Source organism: Rhododendron vialii, chromosome 13a (genome assembly GCF_030253575.1).
Source record: "Rhododendron vialii isolate Sample 1 chromosome 13a, ASM3025357v1".
Classification (NCBI taxonomy): Eukaryota; Viridiplantae; Streptophyta; class Magnoliopsida; order Ericales; family Ericaceae; genus Rhododendron; species Rhododendron vialii.
The window spans coordinates 25407814-25422500 of NC_080569.1; the positions used below are offsets into that span (position 1 = coordinate 25407814).

The 14687-nt window shown below is 36.4% G+C and overlaps 1 protein-coding gene across 8 annotated transcripts in view; it reads left to right on the forward strand.

Moving 5' to 3' along the window:
- Positions 1-533: 533 nt before the first annotated feature.
- Positions 534-14687, forward strand: part of LOC131314878 (probable disease resistance protein At1g61300) — a 55817-nt gene continuing 41663 nt past the window's right edge. For 2 of the 8 annotated variants that reach the window (XR_009196526.1, XR_009196529.1), the window contains exons 1-3: positions 536-673; positions 3737-3839; positions 5995-6122. Coding sequence is in view for 3 of the 8 variants with exons in the window: in XM_058343793.1 (XP_058199776.1) it covers positions 6113-6122; positions 9516-12370 (2865 nt within the window). In the remaining 5 variants the exon portion in view is untranslated. Of the gene's footprint in view, positions 674-3736; positions 3840-5994; positions 6147-9515; positions 12572-14687 lie in introns of those variants that run through there. The other 6 variants (XM_058343793.1, XR_009196528.1, XM_058343797.1 and 3 more) reach the window with 6 other exon arrangements.

Here is a 14687-nt window from a genome sequence, read left to right on the forward strand (position 1 = left end):
AAAATTATTGACGGCACTCTATTTATAATTTGACTTCACTTTATAAATGGAGCGCCATAAGTAATTTTAAGAGCGCGAATATTAATTTTCTTATTTTTTTTCTCCAACTAGCTGAATGTATAGTTGGATCCATCCATGGTCTTATAAGTTCCTCTAAACTTGACTTATTCTTTGTTTTAATTCGTTTTTTCTAAATTTTTGTTAGATTTGCATGTTTTTTTTAGATTAATTAATTATTTCGACAAAAGAAATCTAAAAAGTATAAAATTATGATCAATAGAAAAAAAAAGGTTCATTTTTTTAAATGATAAAAAAAATCATTAAAGACAGAAAAAATATTCTGACAACAAAGAAATGTGGGGTTCAGAGCATTGGTAATCTTCTCATGTACAGTAGTTGTTTTCTTTGGTGGTGGAAAGTAAACTGTTGACTTCTGCTTTTTGAGATAGGATCAAATTGGAACTGTACGTCCGTAACACTTGGAAACACAAATCTCTCTCTCTCTCTCTCTCTCTGGAGATCTCTCATCTCAATTCTGATCCTTCTTCTCTGTTTCTGGCGAAAACACCCCGAATTCTGAAGATTAACTGCAAATCGGTAGCTCTTACTACCTCGGTCGTAGTACCGACACCCCGATTTCCGGTGGAAGATCTAGTACCCCGAATTAATTCTGGTAATGAACTACTGTTGCTCCCAAATTCTCTGTTTTTTCTTCCTTGATGTTCTGTTCACAAACTTGGAACAGATCTGAATAGTTTCTCAGTTTCTTAGCGGAAAATCGTTTTGGCATTTCTTCTTCCATATTTTGCTGTAAAAATGGTCAAGTCGTTATTCAGTGAAAGCGGATCAAAAAGAATAAATAAAAAAATTCAGTGGAAGATACACTTGCTTAGGGCCCGTTTCACAATGGGTTTAAAAACTTATTTTTGTCTAATAATAAGCCATATTCACAAAAAAGTGAATAAATATTTATTTTTTAAGAAGATAATTTCAAGCTCAAGATTCTGTGTTTATGCAAATAATTTTTCTATCAATATAGATCTTATTTGATAGATTTTATTGAGATCTTTAATATGGTGCAAAAAAATTTAAAAATTATTTTTCATTTATATTATTTTTAAATTTAAAAATATGAAATAAGCTACTTATTTAGATTTTGTGGAATAATCTTTCTTATTTTTTTAAAAAAGTTTTAAAATAAGTACTTATTTTTTAAGTAATTTTCTGGAACGGGACCTTATGCCTCGTTTCAGAAGGGATTTTAAGTACTTATTTTTTAAGAAGGCAATTTCAAACTCAAAAATAATTGGCTGTCCCGTTCCAGAACGGATTTTAAGTACTTATTTTTTAAAAAGATAATTTCAAACTCAAAAATAATTGGCTTAATGAGATATAAAAATATGAAATATGGATCTTGTTTGAAAAATCTCATAGTGCAAAAAAAATTAAAAAATTAATTTTCATTTATATTATTTTTGAATTTGAAAATATGAAATAAGTACTTATTTTTTAAGAACGTGTTCTGAAATGGGGGCCTTAGAACCTGTTCCGTTTTCTTTCTAAACCTTTTTTTTAAAAAAAAGAAGGTAATTTCAAACTCACATATTATGAAAATGAAAAATAATTTTTTTAATTTTTTTTATACCATTTAAAAGACTTTAATGAGATTTATTAAACAAGATTAATATTAATAGAAAAATTATTTACTTAAATACATAATTTTTTAGTTTAAAATTACTTTTTTTTTTTTCAAAAAGAACTTTTAAAAAGAAAGTGGAACGCCGAAGTGACAAGTACTTCCAGTGGAGGTCCTCCTGATTTTGGACAGAAACTATTTTGACGTAGAAATATGTCGAAATATTAGTGGTAACATGTGTTTAACTCTTTATGACGGCTCGAATTTAAAGAGAAAAAAACGAGAGAGTAGTGGGGTGAGAAAAGAAAAAAAGGCTTTAATTTGGGCCGTTCAACACATTTTTGGACGGTTCGGATAGATTGTTCGGGTACCGCTTGGGCACGGCCACATGGTATAGATTTTTTTTCTTCATATTTTTATCCAAATTTATTATTAAATGACATACTTGTAATTAATGAGGGACATACTTATAATTAATAAGAGTGAAAAGAGAGTTTGAAAAAAATGGTTATGAGTTTGAGTCTTTCCAAATTTGGGTGAGAAAATGGGTTGAACTTAAGATGGATATGCAAATGGGTACGTGACATTGGAGATGGATTTTTAAGTTTTTTACTCAAATTTTGGTTATGGAGAATAAATTGGGCAGTAAGTCTGTTAACGCTGACAATTTCTGCAAAGATTGCACACAGATCCGTGTTTGGGGCCCACTCCGAATCCCACACGAATGATCCGAATCGTTCATTAAATGTAAAATATTTTTTCAAGAGCTCTTGCGAAAAATCAGATTAATCCGATACATATATATGCCCGATTGAATCATCTAACTTTTCATTAACCTGAAATCCAAATGAAAAGTTAAATGATTAAATCGAGCACCTAAAAATATTGGATTGAGCCAATATTTCGCGGAGGGCGTTGAAAAATATTTTACATTTAAGGAACAGATTGGATTATTTATATAGGCTAGTGGGCCTCACAACAAATCTGTAAACTTTTGCTGTGTGTGAAGTATTACTGTAAAATAGATAAGCATCGGAGATTTTTTAAACACGGCATACCCTATGGCCTATACCTGTCACCGAGTCCAGCTGTACAAAATGCTTATGACGCTGAATTTTTTCTTACAATTTCTGTTTGTAATTAACTTTTAAAAGATCATATTATCAGTCATTTATTACTTTTTTCATAAATTTAACTTTCTGAAGCATAATTTTGTATTGTAGACAAAAGAGAGTATTGTGATTAACAGGTTATTATATTCAAAACCTTAAAAAGATTTATCTTACAACTTTATGAAGTTGAATTAGGTATAAAAGGCAAGTGATGTATTGCAGTTGGTGTCTCCTTTATATTTCCATGCACATAGGTAGGATTCGATTGAATCGATTCCCGTAAGCACTTATTTCCCTTCCCAAATTTCCTAGGATATAGTAGGTTAGGTTTAATGAATGACAAAAAATTGAATAGTTTCACCCTAACGAATCCAGAAGTAATATTCACTGATATCCGTTAAGCTGATTTTTTATTGGACCCATAAAATAATATTTTAAAATTTATTGATATTTTTTGATTTTTTTTGGGATCCAAAATGGACCTCACATAAGATGTAGTGTAAAAATGTAGTATACCTATGTGTAGTGTTAAGGATAAAAGAGTCCGTCTATACGAACCAATCGTGGTGCACGGTGCACCGACCCTTTTTTTTGCACCACTTCGGGGTCTTGAACAATGATCCGATCCATCGAGGAAGTTCAAAACAAAATTTCGGGTAGGTCTTAAAAAAATCAGCTTGATTGGACAACTGTAGCTCCTTCATTTAATTTTCTAAATTTTTTCCAGTTTCAAGATCCTGCAAACTGGTAGAGGATTGGATGAAACACATATAGTTATTCGATCGAGTTGTTTTTTCGTATGCCTACTCGGAAATTTATTTTAAAATTACTCAATGGAACGGATCGTTGTTCAAGACCCCGAATCTGTCACTTATATTTTAGTGCTTTTACTGTAACTTACGGTGCAATATGATGGCAATTTTCCATTGTACTATATCATATTATTGTACTCTGGTTTCCACATGGACTAATCTGAAATATTATACAGGTCAAGGTTTTCCCTGTTAATGCAACGTTTTTGCTTCTCCATTCCTCTCAGACCGAAGTTACTATTGCTAAGAATTTCCAATTAATTACTCTCATGGCTTAAGGTAATTTTACGCAGTTCATTTACTCCTTGTCTATGTTTCAACTAATACTTTTTTTTTGAACGGCGAAATTTTTTTTCATTAATCATAAAAATGCAAAGATGAAAACAGTACAATAGGCAATGAAATGCATTGACAGAGGTTTGAAGAGTATAGAAACCCTTCTATAACTGCTAGTCACAAATACAGAACCTACCTCCAAGCCCCTCAAATTTTAAAATAAAACGAAAACAACAAAAATAAATAAGCACCACAATGTTTACGAGGTGCCAACGGAAAAGAATATATTAGTCTGTTCATAGAATTTCTAAGGTCAATGTCAAACCATTAAAGTGTATGTTAAACATTTTAGCATAATAATCACTATTTAGAATGTTAGAACGTGTATGGAAGATTATAAAACACCAAGTGAACCAAGAGTGTGTGAGAAACCATTGTTAGTGCAGTTGGTCGTCTCTAAGGGTCATCATTTAGTTCGAAGGCCCGCGACCCGTCCAAAGCCCGTCCGTCCGGGCTTTTACCCGACCTGTAATTTGTAATGGGCGGACTCGGTCCTATGAATTTTTACTCGGCCCGCCATAGGCCCGGTCTGTCAGCCCGCCCGTGGTAGTAGCCCAAAAGCCCGCCAACGGGCCCCCTATTAGCCCAAAATCCCACAAAACCCTTTCTTTTTTCCCTTGAAATAGTTTTGCCCAAGGAAATTTAAGCTCGCCCAGCTTTTGGCCCGCCAATTGGGCTAGCCTATGGGCCGGGCTTGGGCTTCAATTTATGGTAGGTAGCCCGGCCCGCCAAAAAGAAAAATCCCGATCGGCCCGTCCCGTGGGCGGGCTTGGGCAGCGACTTGCCGGCCCGGCCCGATGATGACCCTTAGTCGTCTCCTAGTTGATTTAGCTTACTCAATTTTAGATGATTAATTAATGAATCAATTTGTGACTCCAAAGACCATATATGATTTCAGTAAAAACCAAAAATTAAAGAGAAGTAAATAGAACAAAGAAGAGGAATGATAGACCATGTGGTCTGTCATTAAGTCGGAATCCTTAGGGAGAAATGTTGCACACAGAGGAATATTTTTGTCAAGAAGTAGAAATAAAATGGCAGTTGTTGCTCAAATCATTTAGATGAAGCTTAGAACAAACCAATTTTCAGTTTGGACGATTACTTTATTGTGCACCTTGATGTCCATGAGGTCCCAAGGAATTTGCAAGAGCCAATTTGAAGGGGAAAATGAAATAAGAAAAACGATCAAAGAACTATAAGGAGATAACAATGTGGTTACTGATCTTATTTTCTTGTTTTTTTTTTGTTTTATTATTTATTTGACTAAGAAACGAGCTCAATTTGCCCTCTTACACCGCATTGCTTGTGCTTACAAAGCTAAGCAACCCAATCAAATTTCATATATCGTCAACTCATCATATCGCTTTCATTTGACAGTTGCTACAGTCTCCATAAAAAATTGAATTTAGACACTTAATTTGCGTGGTTGTGGGTGGTCAACTAGTTACATTGTTCCGTTATCATGGGAAACCTTGTATAAAGGACCTCTTGCCAAATCCCCTTGGACAAAATGGCTATGACTTTGTTGGTGAAATTAGTTTCATTATCCATTTTGTCTCCCAAACATATGTTTTTCATTTTTATATCTCAAGTTTCAAAGATCATGCATTTCTTAGTCTATGATAAGTTTAATTTTACAAAAGACGAATGGTTGACATTGCAAATGTAAGACAAAAGTACATTTGAAAAATTACGTCCAGGGGAATTCTCTATCTACGCACACCTACAAAGTTTAATGTAGTGCAAAACTCTCTCGTCTTCTACCAACCTTTAGTCGTAATTTTAGTTTCACACAACCATTGACCATCACCATTAGATGCCCCCCAACCCTCTCGCGCCCTCCACCACCATACCTGCCACCAAACGCGTGCATTGTTGACATAATGACATTGAACTGTGAGAATTTGCTTTTTAGATATGGTATTTTGTCACCTTAGGTGGATTAAGAAGAGGGGTGTGAAAATCACTTTCCTCTTTTAATACTTGTATTTTAGCTTAATATGCCAACATTGTAGCAAGTTTCAAAGTATATCTTACGGTAATCATCATTCTTGATGTTTATCCTTTGGTCCCCAAATGAACTAATCTGAATATACAGGTCAAGTTGCTACCAGTAATGCAACATTTTTGCTTCTCCAATCCTCTCTGCTCCAGTGTTGGAAGGAAATAGTAGCTGATTCTTTCTCGACGTCTTGATATTTTTCCAAGTATCTCCCATGGCTGAAGGTAAATATTTACATTCACGTGTTTGTGTTTTGAATTTATATCTTCGCGCTTAGGTGATGGGAGATTGGGCTTGCCAAATTTTATTCATTAGTCAATTCCTTCTAATCCTAATTAAGGTCAAAAGTCTAACCCATTAGAAAGGCCCATAAACTCCAAAAATACCATGTTCTCATGACATTCCTCAATACCTGCTGTACACTCCTACTAGGACTGACGTGTGTTGTTAGGCCACAAGCTGACGTGCGGTTGACAACGGAATTGCAATGCCGCCATGTTTTCAGGACCTCCCTCAGCAATTGAAGCAAAATTTTCGAAGCAAAATTTTCGTTATCTTCTTCTTCTTCTTCTTCGAAGCCTCCTAGATGCAAAGATTGCCACTACTTGTTAAGTTAATATGCCCTTCCCTATAACTACCACGTCCGGCCACTGTGACAAATTCCTCTGGCAGCTGGTCACCTGACAAACATTTTCTTGTGACTTTTTCATGGACTTTTGCTGCAAAAATAGCCGATGAAATTTAAGGGAGGACGATAGACTACTTTGGGAAGATAGAAACAAGTGAAATCGTACCTACTCCAGACCCTTAGGGAGGTGATGGCCCCGATCACATCGATTTCACTTGGTCTTTTTTTTTTTTTTTTTTAATGGCTATTTGCACTCTTGTTAGCGACCATCTTTGAATATATTCTCTGCTAACCACCACTTGCCACCATTTTCGTTTTAATAAAACGGTCTTGCTATTGTCATTGGGATGACAATAAACACACTATAAGACAAGAAAAACACGTATTTCTGTGTATTTTTTATACCCTTTAATACAAATTCACACTCATTATTGTCAGCCCACTGGGCTGATTTTAGAATTTTCCTTAATAAAATGAACCGTGAAATTTGTCTATTCCCCAATAGCCCAGCTGAAAATTTTCTTCTTACCATATTTTCCTTTTACTGTGTAGAGTACAACACTATTATGCACTAATTTTTTTTTGACATTTATCTAAATGGTTTTGGGTATTATCATTTTCCTTTTAACAATGCCCTTGTTCCTTAGTTTTATTACAATCATATTCACTTGTGAGGTTCAGTATATGAAACTCTGACCACTTTTTTGTTTGACTGTTCAAAAAGGATTTTAATATTTCTGAATATTGCAAAATGAAATAGTAGACCAGCACTATGGGATGAAGATATGTAGTTTTGAAAGAGATTCGTAATGGTCCTCTCAATTGGCGAGATTCGTGATGGTCCTCTCAATTGGCTAGTTTTGAATCAGTGTTTCTAATCAAATCATTGAATAACCTATTTTTTTCTCACTCAATAACTTGCTACGGCACACAAGCAACACCTATATATAAATAGGCGAAGATGCAAGTTCTAGAGTTGCTCACAATGCAGCTCGGAATTGAGTGGTCTTCAAGGTATTACTCGCCAATTCATTCAATAGTCTCTTTTTCTTACCCAATAACTTTTGGACTGATCAAGCCTACAAGTATTTTTCTCAACTTCACCTTTCAACATGGTGGTGGCTACGGTTGAGCCGGATTATGAGAGGAGGAAGAGAGAAGCAAGAGCAGGGAGAGAGGAGGATAAAGGTTTTTCGTTTTTGGACCTCTCCTCTCTCCAGTGTTAAAGAGCCTCAAAAATGGATATCTCCACATAAGTACTCAGGGCTGGCTCATAAGTTTTGGAGGTCGGAAGCGAACTTTTTGAATGAGGCCACCCTATATTTTTCATACAAAAGTGATCTACAAAGAGTCATAAAAAAAACCAATACAAAATATTTACCATTACAAAATAAAAGTATATAATTATCCCAAAAAAAATGCAACTATTACAATACCTCAAAATCCATCATTTGAAAATTATTCTTCTCGCACTTTTTGCTGCAAACGCACTGATTAAATCTCCATAGTCAAGCTGCTTCACCAACTCCTTCTCGATAGACAACATAGCCAATCCATTTAATCTTTCTTGAGACATGGTTGACCGAAGATAATTTTTGATCAATTTCAACTTTGAAAAGCTTCTTTCCCCCGATACAACTGTAACCGGTATAGTCAACAATATTCTGTATGCAATCCATGCATTCGGGAAACAACCATCCAATGTCTTCAAGTAATTCAACAGATCAATTGGCTTTCTTTTATCTTTTGGCAAAACATTCTTCAAAACTTTTAATTTTGAAAATAAATCTCCCCCATCAATATCAGAAAACTCACCACTTTTCAAGAGATCCTCAAGATTTGCACAAGAGGACATCGACGCTTCATCCTCGACAGAATCCAAACGGTTCAAATCAAACAATTAGGTCAACTGGTTAAGATAATAAAAAACTTACTTTGTAAAGGTGGAGAGTTGGAGATAGTAAAAGAGAGTTCTCAAGGAATTCCGTGTGCAAGTATTTTCCGTCCACAGTCGTTGGTTGTTGTCTTTCCTCCCCTTCGACTCCTCAAGCATGAAGCGTTTCTAGTTCCTGTCGTACTTACTCCTTATGATCGGCTATATCTTCTTTTTCTTTTTTGATCTTTTTTGATTGGCTATATCTTCCTTGCTAGTTCCTGTCGACCTTTAAGTTATTTTCTTTTTCTTTTTTTTAATGCATTAATGTTTCTAATGAATAATTTCACAATTTGGGCTTATTTTGTGGCTCCTAAATTTCAATTGGGCCTATTTTGTGACTCCTAAATTTCAATTGGACCTATTTTGTGTAAAGAAGTCTAGTGCAATTTTTTGTGGACCATATATACATACATATATATATGAATCCTAAAAATTTGGGGGCCCTCATTTTTAATTTTTTTCGGGGGCCCAAAGCGCTCGCTTCCCTCGCCTTGGCTATAAGCCGGCTCTGTAAGTACTACACATTTACAATTAGAGAACCACAGCCATTGACAATGTTAATCTAATTAGCCAATCATATTACTTCTAATTAACTCTTACTCAGCCATAATTTTTGTTATCTATTTTTGTTACTCAGCCATAATCCCCCAATGATTGCGGATTACATGGGTTCTGCTGTTATATTTTTGTATCGTAAATCTCCTAGCAAGGGCATCTCGACTCGTTAAAAGGAAATCTTGACTCAAATCTAAGTTTGAGGAAAAAGTCACTAAAAATACCATTCCACCTGATACCTGTTGACCCAAACCTATGTAAAAGTGAGTTTACTTGACTTGTAACCAAGTGAAGATAGATTATTTTATCTACCCAAGGTGCATGTGCTTTTAATATAGTTTCACTCCAATTTTTACTTAGAAGGGAATCTTTAGCTTCAAGCGCATGCATGAACGCAATTTGAAGGAAACTATTCAAATTGCTTATCCTTAAGAACCTAGCAACCACAATCAAACTTGCAATTTTTTTGTTAATCATCGTATTGCTTGCATTTTACAGCTTTTGCAGCTTGCACCCAACCTGTCTGCGACATTGGGAAGTGTTTATGGGCTCGTATTGCTACACGCATCAATTATGCCAGAAAGTTGTTGAAGAATAGGAAAGTGCTCTGTGAGAAAGCACATGACTTGAGTCTCAAACTAAAGGATATTGTTGCTGAAATTGAAAAATCTAATCCGCAAAAAATTGCAACGAATGAATGTGATGATTGGATAGGAAAGGTGCAAGAGATGGAAACCATGGTTAAGACTATACAACCTAAGTTGAATGAGGAGAAGAGATGTGTTGGGGGATTATGTCTTGACATTTTTGCTCGTACAGAGCTTGGTAAGCGAGTTGTAAACATGATCGATGACATTAACGAACTCCTCGATAAGTCTAAGTTTGAAGGAGGATTTCTCGTTAATGCACCAATAGCTACAGTTGAGAATCAACCAGACCCCCCTTCGACATTAGCAGAATCCGCAAATCGTACACTCAACATGGTATTGGACAAAATGCAACCCAAAAGCACCCTAAAGATTGGTATTTGGGGAATGGGTGGGGTGGGGAAGACAACTGTTTTGAGACTCTTGAATAACACACCAGAAATCGCAAGAATATTTGATTTTGTGATATGGGTGACTGTCTCGAAATCTCAAAGCATTAGAACGATACAAGAAGAAGTTGGGAAGCGTTTATCTGTAGAAACGAAGGGTGAGTCTGATGAGAGAGTAGCAATTAAACTGCGTCAGAAACTTAACGGCAAGAAGTACTTGTTACTTTTAGATGATGTTTGGAATATGGTGGATTTAGATGCTGTAGGGTTACCAAATGCCAATCAGAACAATGGTTGCAAAGTTGTTTTAACAACCAGAAAGCTCGAAGTTTGTCGTCAGATGGGAACCGATATTGAGATCAAGGTGAAGGTTTTGCCAAAAGAGGAAGCTCGGAAGATGTTTTATGCAAATGTGGGAGATGTCGTGAGGCGTCCCGCCATCAAACAGCATGCTGAAAGCATTGTCACAGAGTGCGATGGCTTGCCACTTGCGCTAAAGGTCGTAAGTGGTGTGCTACGGAAGGAGGAAGATGTGAACGTTTGGGAGAATTTCTTAAGGGAATTAAGGTCCCCTGCTACGTCTTTCATTAAAGACTTGAATGAAAAGGTGTTCAATATACTAAAGGTTAGCTATGACCACTTAGAAGATACTCAAAAAAAGCAATGTCTTTTGTTTTGTGGATTGTATCCAGAAGACTCCGAGATTAAGAAGTCTAAATTGATAGGATATTGGAGAGCCGAGGGGATTCTTTCTAGGGAACTTACTTTGCATGAGGCACATGTTAAGGGACATGCAATGTTGCGAGCTCTCATAGATTCGTCTTTGTTGGAAAATTGCAATGAAGATGAATGTGTGAAGATGCACGATGTTGTTAGAGACTTGGTTTTAGCAATGACTTCCCCAAAAGGAGGAGAACCCCAACATCTAGTGAGAGCCGGAATTTCTTCAGAGAAGATTCCAAATGCGGTGGAATGGGAAAAGGCAACAAGAATATCGTTTATCAATCATGACTTGCGCAATTTACCGGAATCACCAAACTGTCCGGCGCTCGTGACATTGTTGCTTCAAGGAAATGGCTATTTAGGGGTGATACCAAAAACTTTTTTTAACAACATGCCTAACCTCAAAGTTTTGGATCTGTCACGCACCGGCATCAAATCATTGCCAACTTCAATAGCTAAATTGGAAAGTCTTCGAGAACTTGTCCTTCCAAATTGCCGCTCTTTGAAAGCTCTCCCTGCTGGAGTGATATGCAGACTGTCTCAGATTGAAGTATTTACCCTTGAAAGTAGTAGTTCAGGTACAAGTTGGCTGAGTGATGAAAGTACAGAGATTGTTGCGAAAGAACTAAGCGAGTGGAGCTCACTTTCTTCCCTTGAATTTGACTTCCGGAGAGTAGGTAATCTGCAGCACTTTCTTGAAAATAGCAGATCATGGAAAGAGGGAAGATTGATGCAATTCTGGTTCTTTGTTGGCAAGTGTGGGCCCTTAATCAATCCATTTATGTTAACAGCATTAAAGGAGTATAATATGTGTCTATTTTATGAAGGAGGAGGAGAAAGGGATAGCGGTCTTCCCTCAGCCATACAGGATGTACTTAGGCGTTCAAATTGTTTTGGATTGAGGGGTCATAAAAAACTTAATACTCTTTTAGAAGTGGGTGCACACAACACGTATGAGTTGAAATATTGCGTGATTCAAGGATGTGTCGTGCTTAAAAAAATCGTCGACAGAAATGGGCTAGAAATGGGTGCCTTTCCAAATTTAGAAGTTTTACGTTTGGTTGACCTGCCGAAATTAAAGACAATTCTTTGTTTGGAGATGGAGGAGGGAGCATTACTACCACCACTGCCACCAAATGCAAACATCTTTACCAACCTAACAGATTTGAACCTAGTGAAATGCCCATTAATTAAGCAGGTCTTCTCAAGTGGATTCATGGTTCAGCAACTATCCAACTTGGAAGAATTGTGGGTAAGAAATTGTGGAGGTTTGAAGGGGATGATTCCAGAGGATGAAATTGTCGAACACGAGGCTCTGCCCAAACTGAGGAGATTGTGGCTCGAGGACTTATCCGAATTTGTCAGCTTTTTCAAAGGTGTTCCCATGCGTTGGCAATCACTGGAGGAGGTGAGGATAAGAAATTGTCCGAAGCTGAGAAAACTCCCCTTCGACGCTAATAGCGCTCCTAATTTGAAGAGAATTGAGGTCACTAGTACTTATCAGGAGTGGTGGGATGCATTAGAGTGGACAACGATGCTACCAGATTACAATTTCAGCCTTTTATCAAAAGGTGGGATATATAATATAATATAATATGATGAGGCATCAACCCAAATTGGCGTGGGTAAGAGTTTGTCCTTCCTGATGTGTGTTATTATAAGCTTTTAATTAATTGGTTGGGGTGGGGGTATTCTGATGGATGTTGGGAGGCTAAATTCCGGTTGGCCTAATAAGTCGATGGTTTATTTTTTGTTTTTATTCAAATTTTTTTTGCATTTGTTGATTTTTCGTGAATTTTTTGTGGATTATTGTTTCATCATGACAATAGAAATCTAAAAAGAAAAATTAAAATCTAAACCTAATTTTTTTTAATAAAGACGAAAAAATTAGTTTATTGGCTTATTTTTGTCTTTAATAAAAAAATTCAGGTTTCGATTTTAATTTTTTACTTTTTAGATTCCTCAACCATTAATCTTCAAAAAATTGACGACAAATTAACAAATGCGAAAAAAATTAAATAAAAACAAAGAGATAAGCCATTTGACTTATTGGGCCAAACAAAGTGGCTAGCGATTTGTATTCTCTGTACTTTTTATTTATTTATCTGCGTTTTCTCTATACTTGATTCTATATATAATTTGTATCGTGTGAAGTGTGTAAGTGTGATGTGAGTGAGATGATTTTGTATGTGTTCTAGTAATAAATTGTGTTTGCGGTTTTGGGTGTGAAATTTTAGCCCTTGTTCAGTTTTGCGTTGGAATTTCCAAACTCAAATCCACTCATTACCTATATTTTCAATTATTATTTTCATTTATCTCTCAACTCATTATCCCTATATCCAATCATTAATTTCATTTCTCTCTCTATCTCTATTCACTCATTACCCCTATTCCCAATTATTACTTTATTTTCTCTTCTTACTCAATGCCCAAAAATCAAACCCAAAAATTTTCCAAACCAACAACCGAATAAGGAGTTATTCTGAGTCTAGGCCATGTTCGTTGTTGAAAGCTTGTTACACAATTAAATTGATATTAAAAAAAATTAAGTAAGAATTCAAACTAAACATAAACAAGCTACTGCTCGGCTTGTTCGATTATTATTCAGAAAAATTCAAGCTATTTGAGATCGGCTTGTCTCATAAACAAGCTAAGGCCGGTCATTTATATTTGAAGCTCGTTAAGTTTTAAAACTAAGCTTGATCAACTACTCTCATTTGGCTTGTTTATCACCTCTAATCAAGTAAAATTATTCAATGCCCCTGGGGCCCTAGGGGCGCCGTCACGTGGTGCCCCAGACTCTCCTCAACCGCATATTTCTGTGGGGCTCAAGACTTAAGATTGTAGGAAAATAGTGCGGAAAACAATTAACAATTTTACTATTTCTGAAAATTACAACATAAACATGAATCGCAAAATTACAGAATATGAAATGTAAACATAAACTGTAAAAAGAGTTTTGACAATTCCAAACCGAGACCCGTTTTGTACAACGGTGCCCTTAAGACAAATTCGCCGCCTCACCGGTGCTGGAGGTTGTGTCGGTGTTCGTCTCCCAGGGTTGACTCGGTTACCACTCAGCCGCCGGAGCACCGCCGTAGACTGCCCGTCGAACCAACTTGTGTCTGTACTCTCTCTCTCGAAAAAAAATAATCGTATTGCAGAAGAATGCTTTGGATTGTTTTCGGTGTGTTGAAACCAAAGATAGAGGTCCCTTTATATAGCTGAAGGAGGAGCCTCTACCATCAATACGACAATGAATACGAATATTTATGGAGGAGCCAATAATCAATAGGGGAATTGATTCCGCAATTCAATTCTGAAATAAAACTGATACAGTTATTATTCTCGACATTGAATACACAATCATGGGTAATAACTCTGGGTAATCAACCCAGCTTTGACCATTCAACCGTGCACTGTTGTCGGTCCAAAACCCACTTTGAGAGACAATTTCTCATTCATCTCTCAATGGAATTTAGGTCCACCTCGCGCGGTGTGGGTCCCACCAAATTCTCTTTGGTTAAAATTCCATTTTTCCAACAATCCCCCACATGAATGAAATTGACTGAATCCGACTCGGGAGACAAAGCTGATACGAGAGAGAGTACAAAGGAAAAATTCCGCATAGGATAGGTAGCTTTTGGCCTTGAACCTTCCCTTGTGAATACCTATCGGATTTACTGGCTGACCAGTGAACATGTTGTCTTGAACTGTTCTGCCGTTTGTGTAAACCGAGACAACAGGCATCACACGGAACTTCTCCAACACAGTTCAGTTCTCACTATTGGGTTCGTTTTGGCCATGACACCCCTTCCTGGTTCTGCAAGTATTTTCTCGAGAATTTCGCCTTCCTAAATTCTCAAAGAAGCGGCCCCACTTCATACTCACATAGGTGACCTTCTTATAAA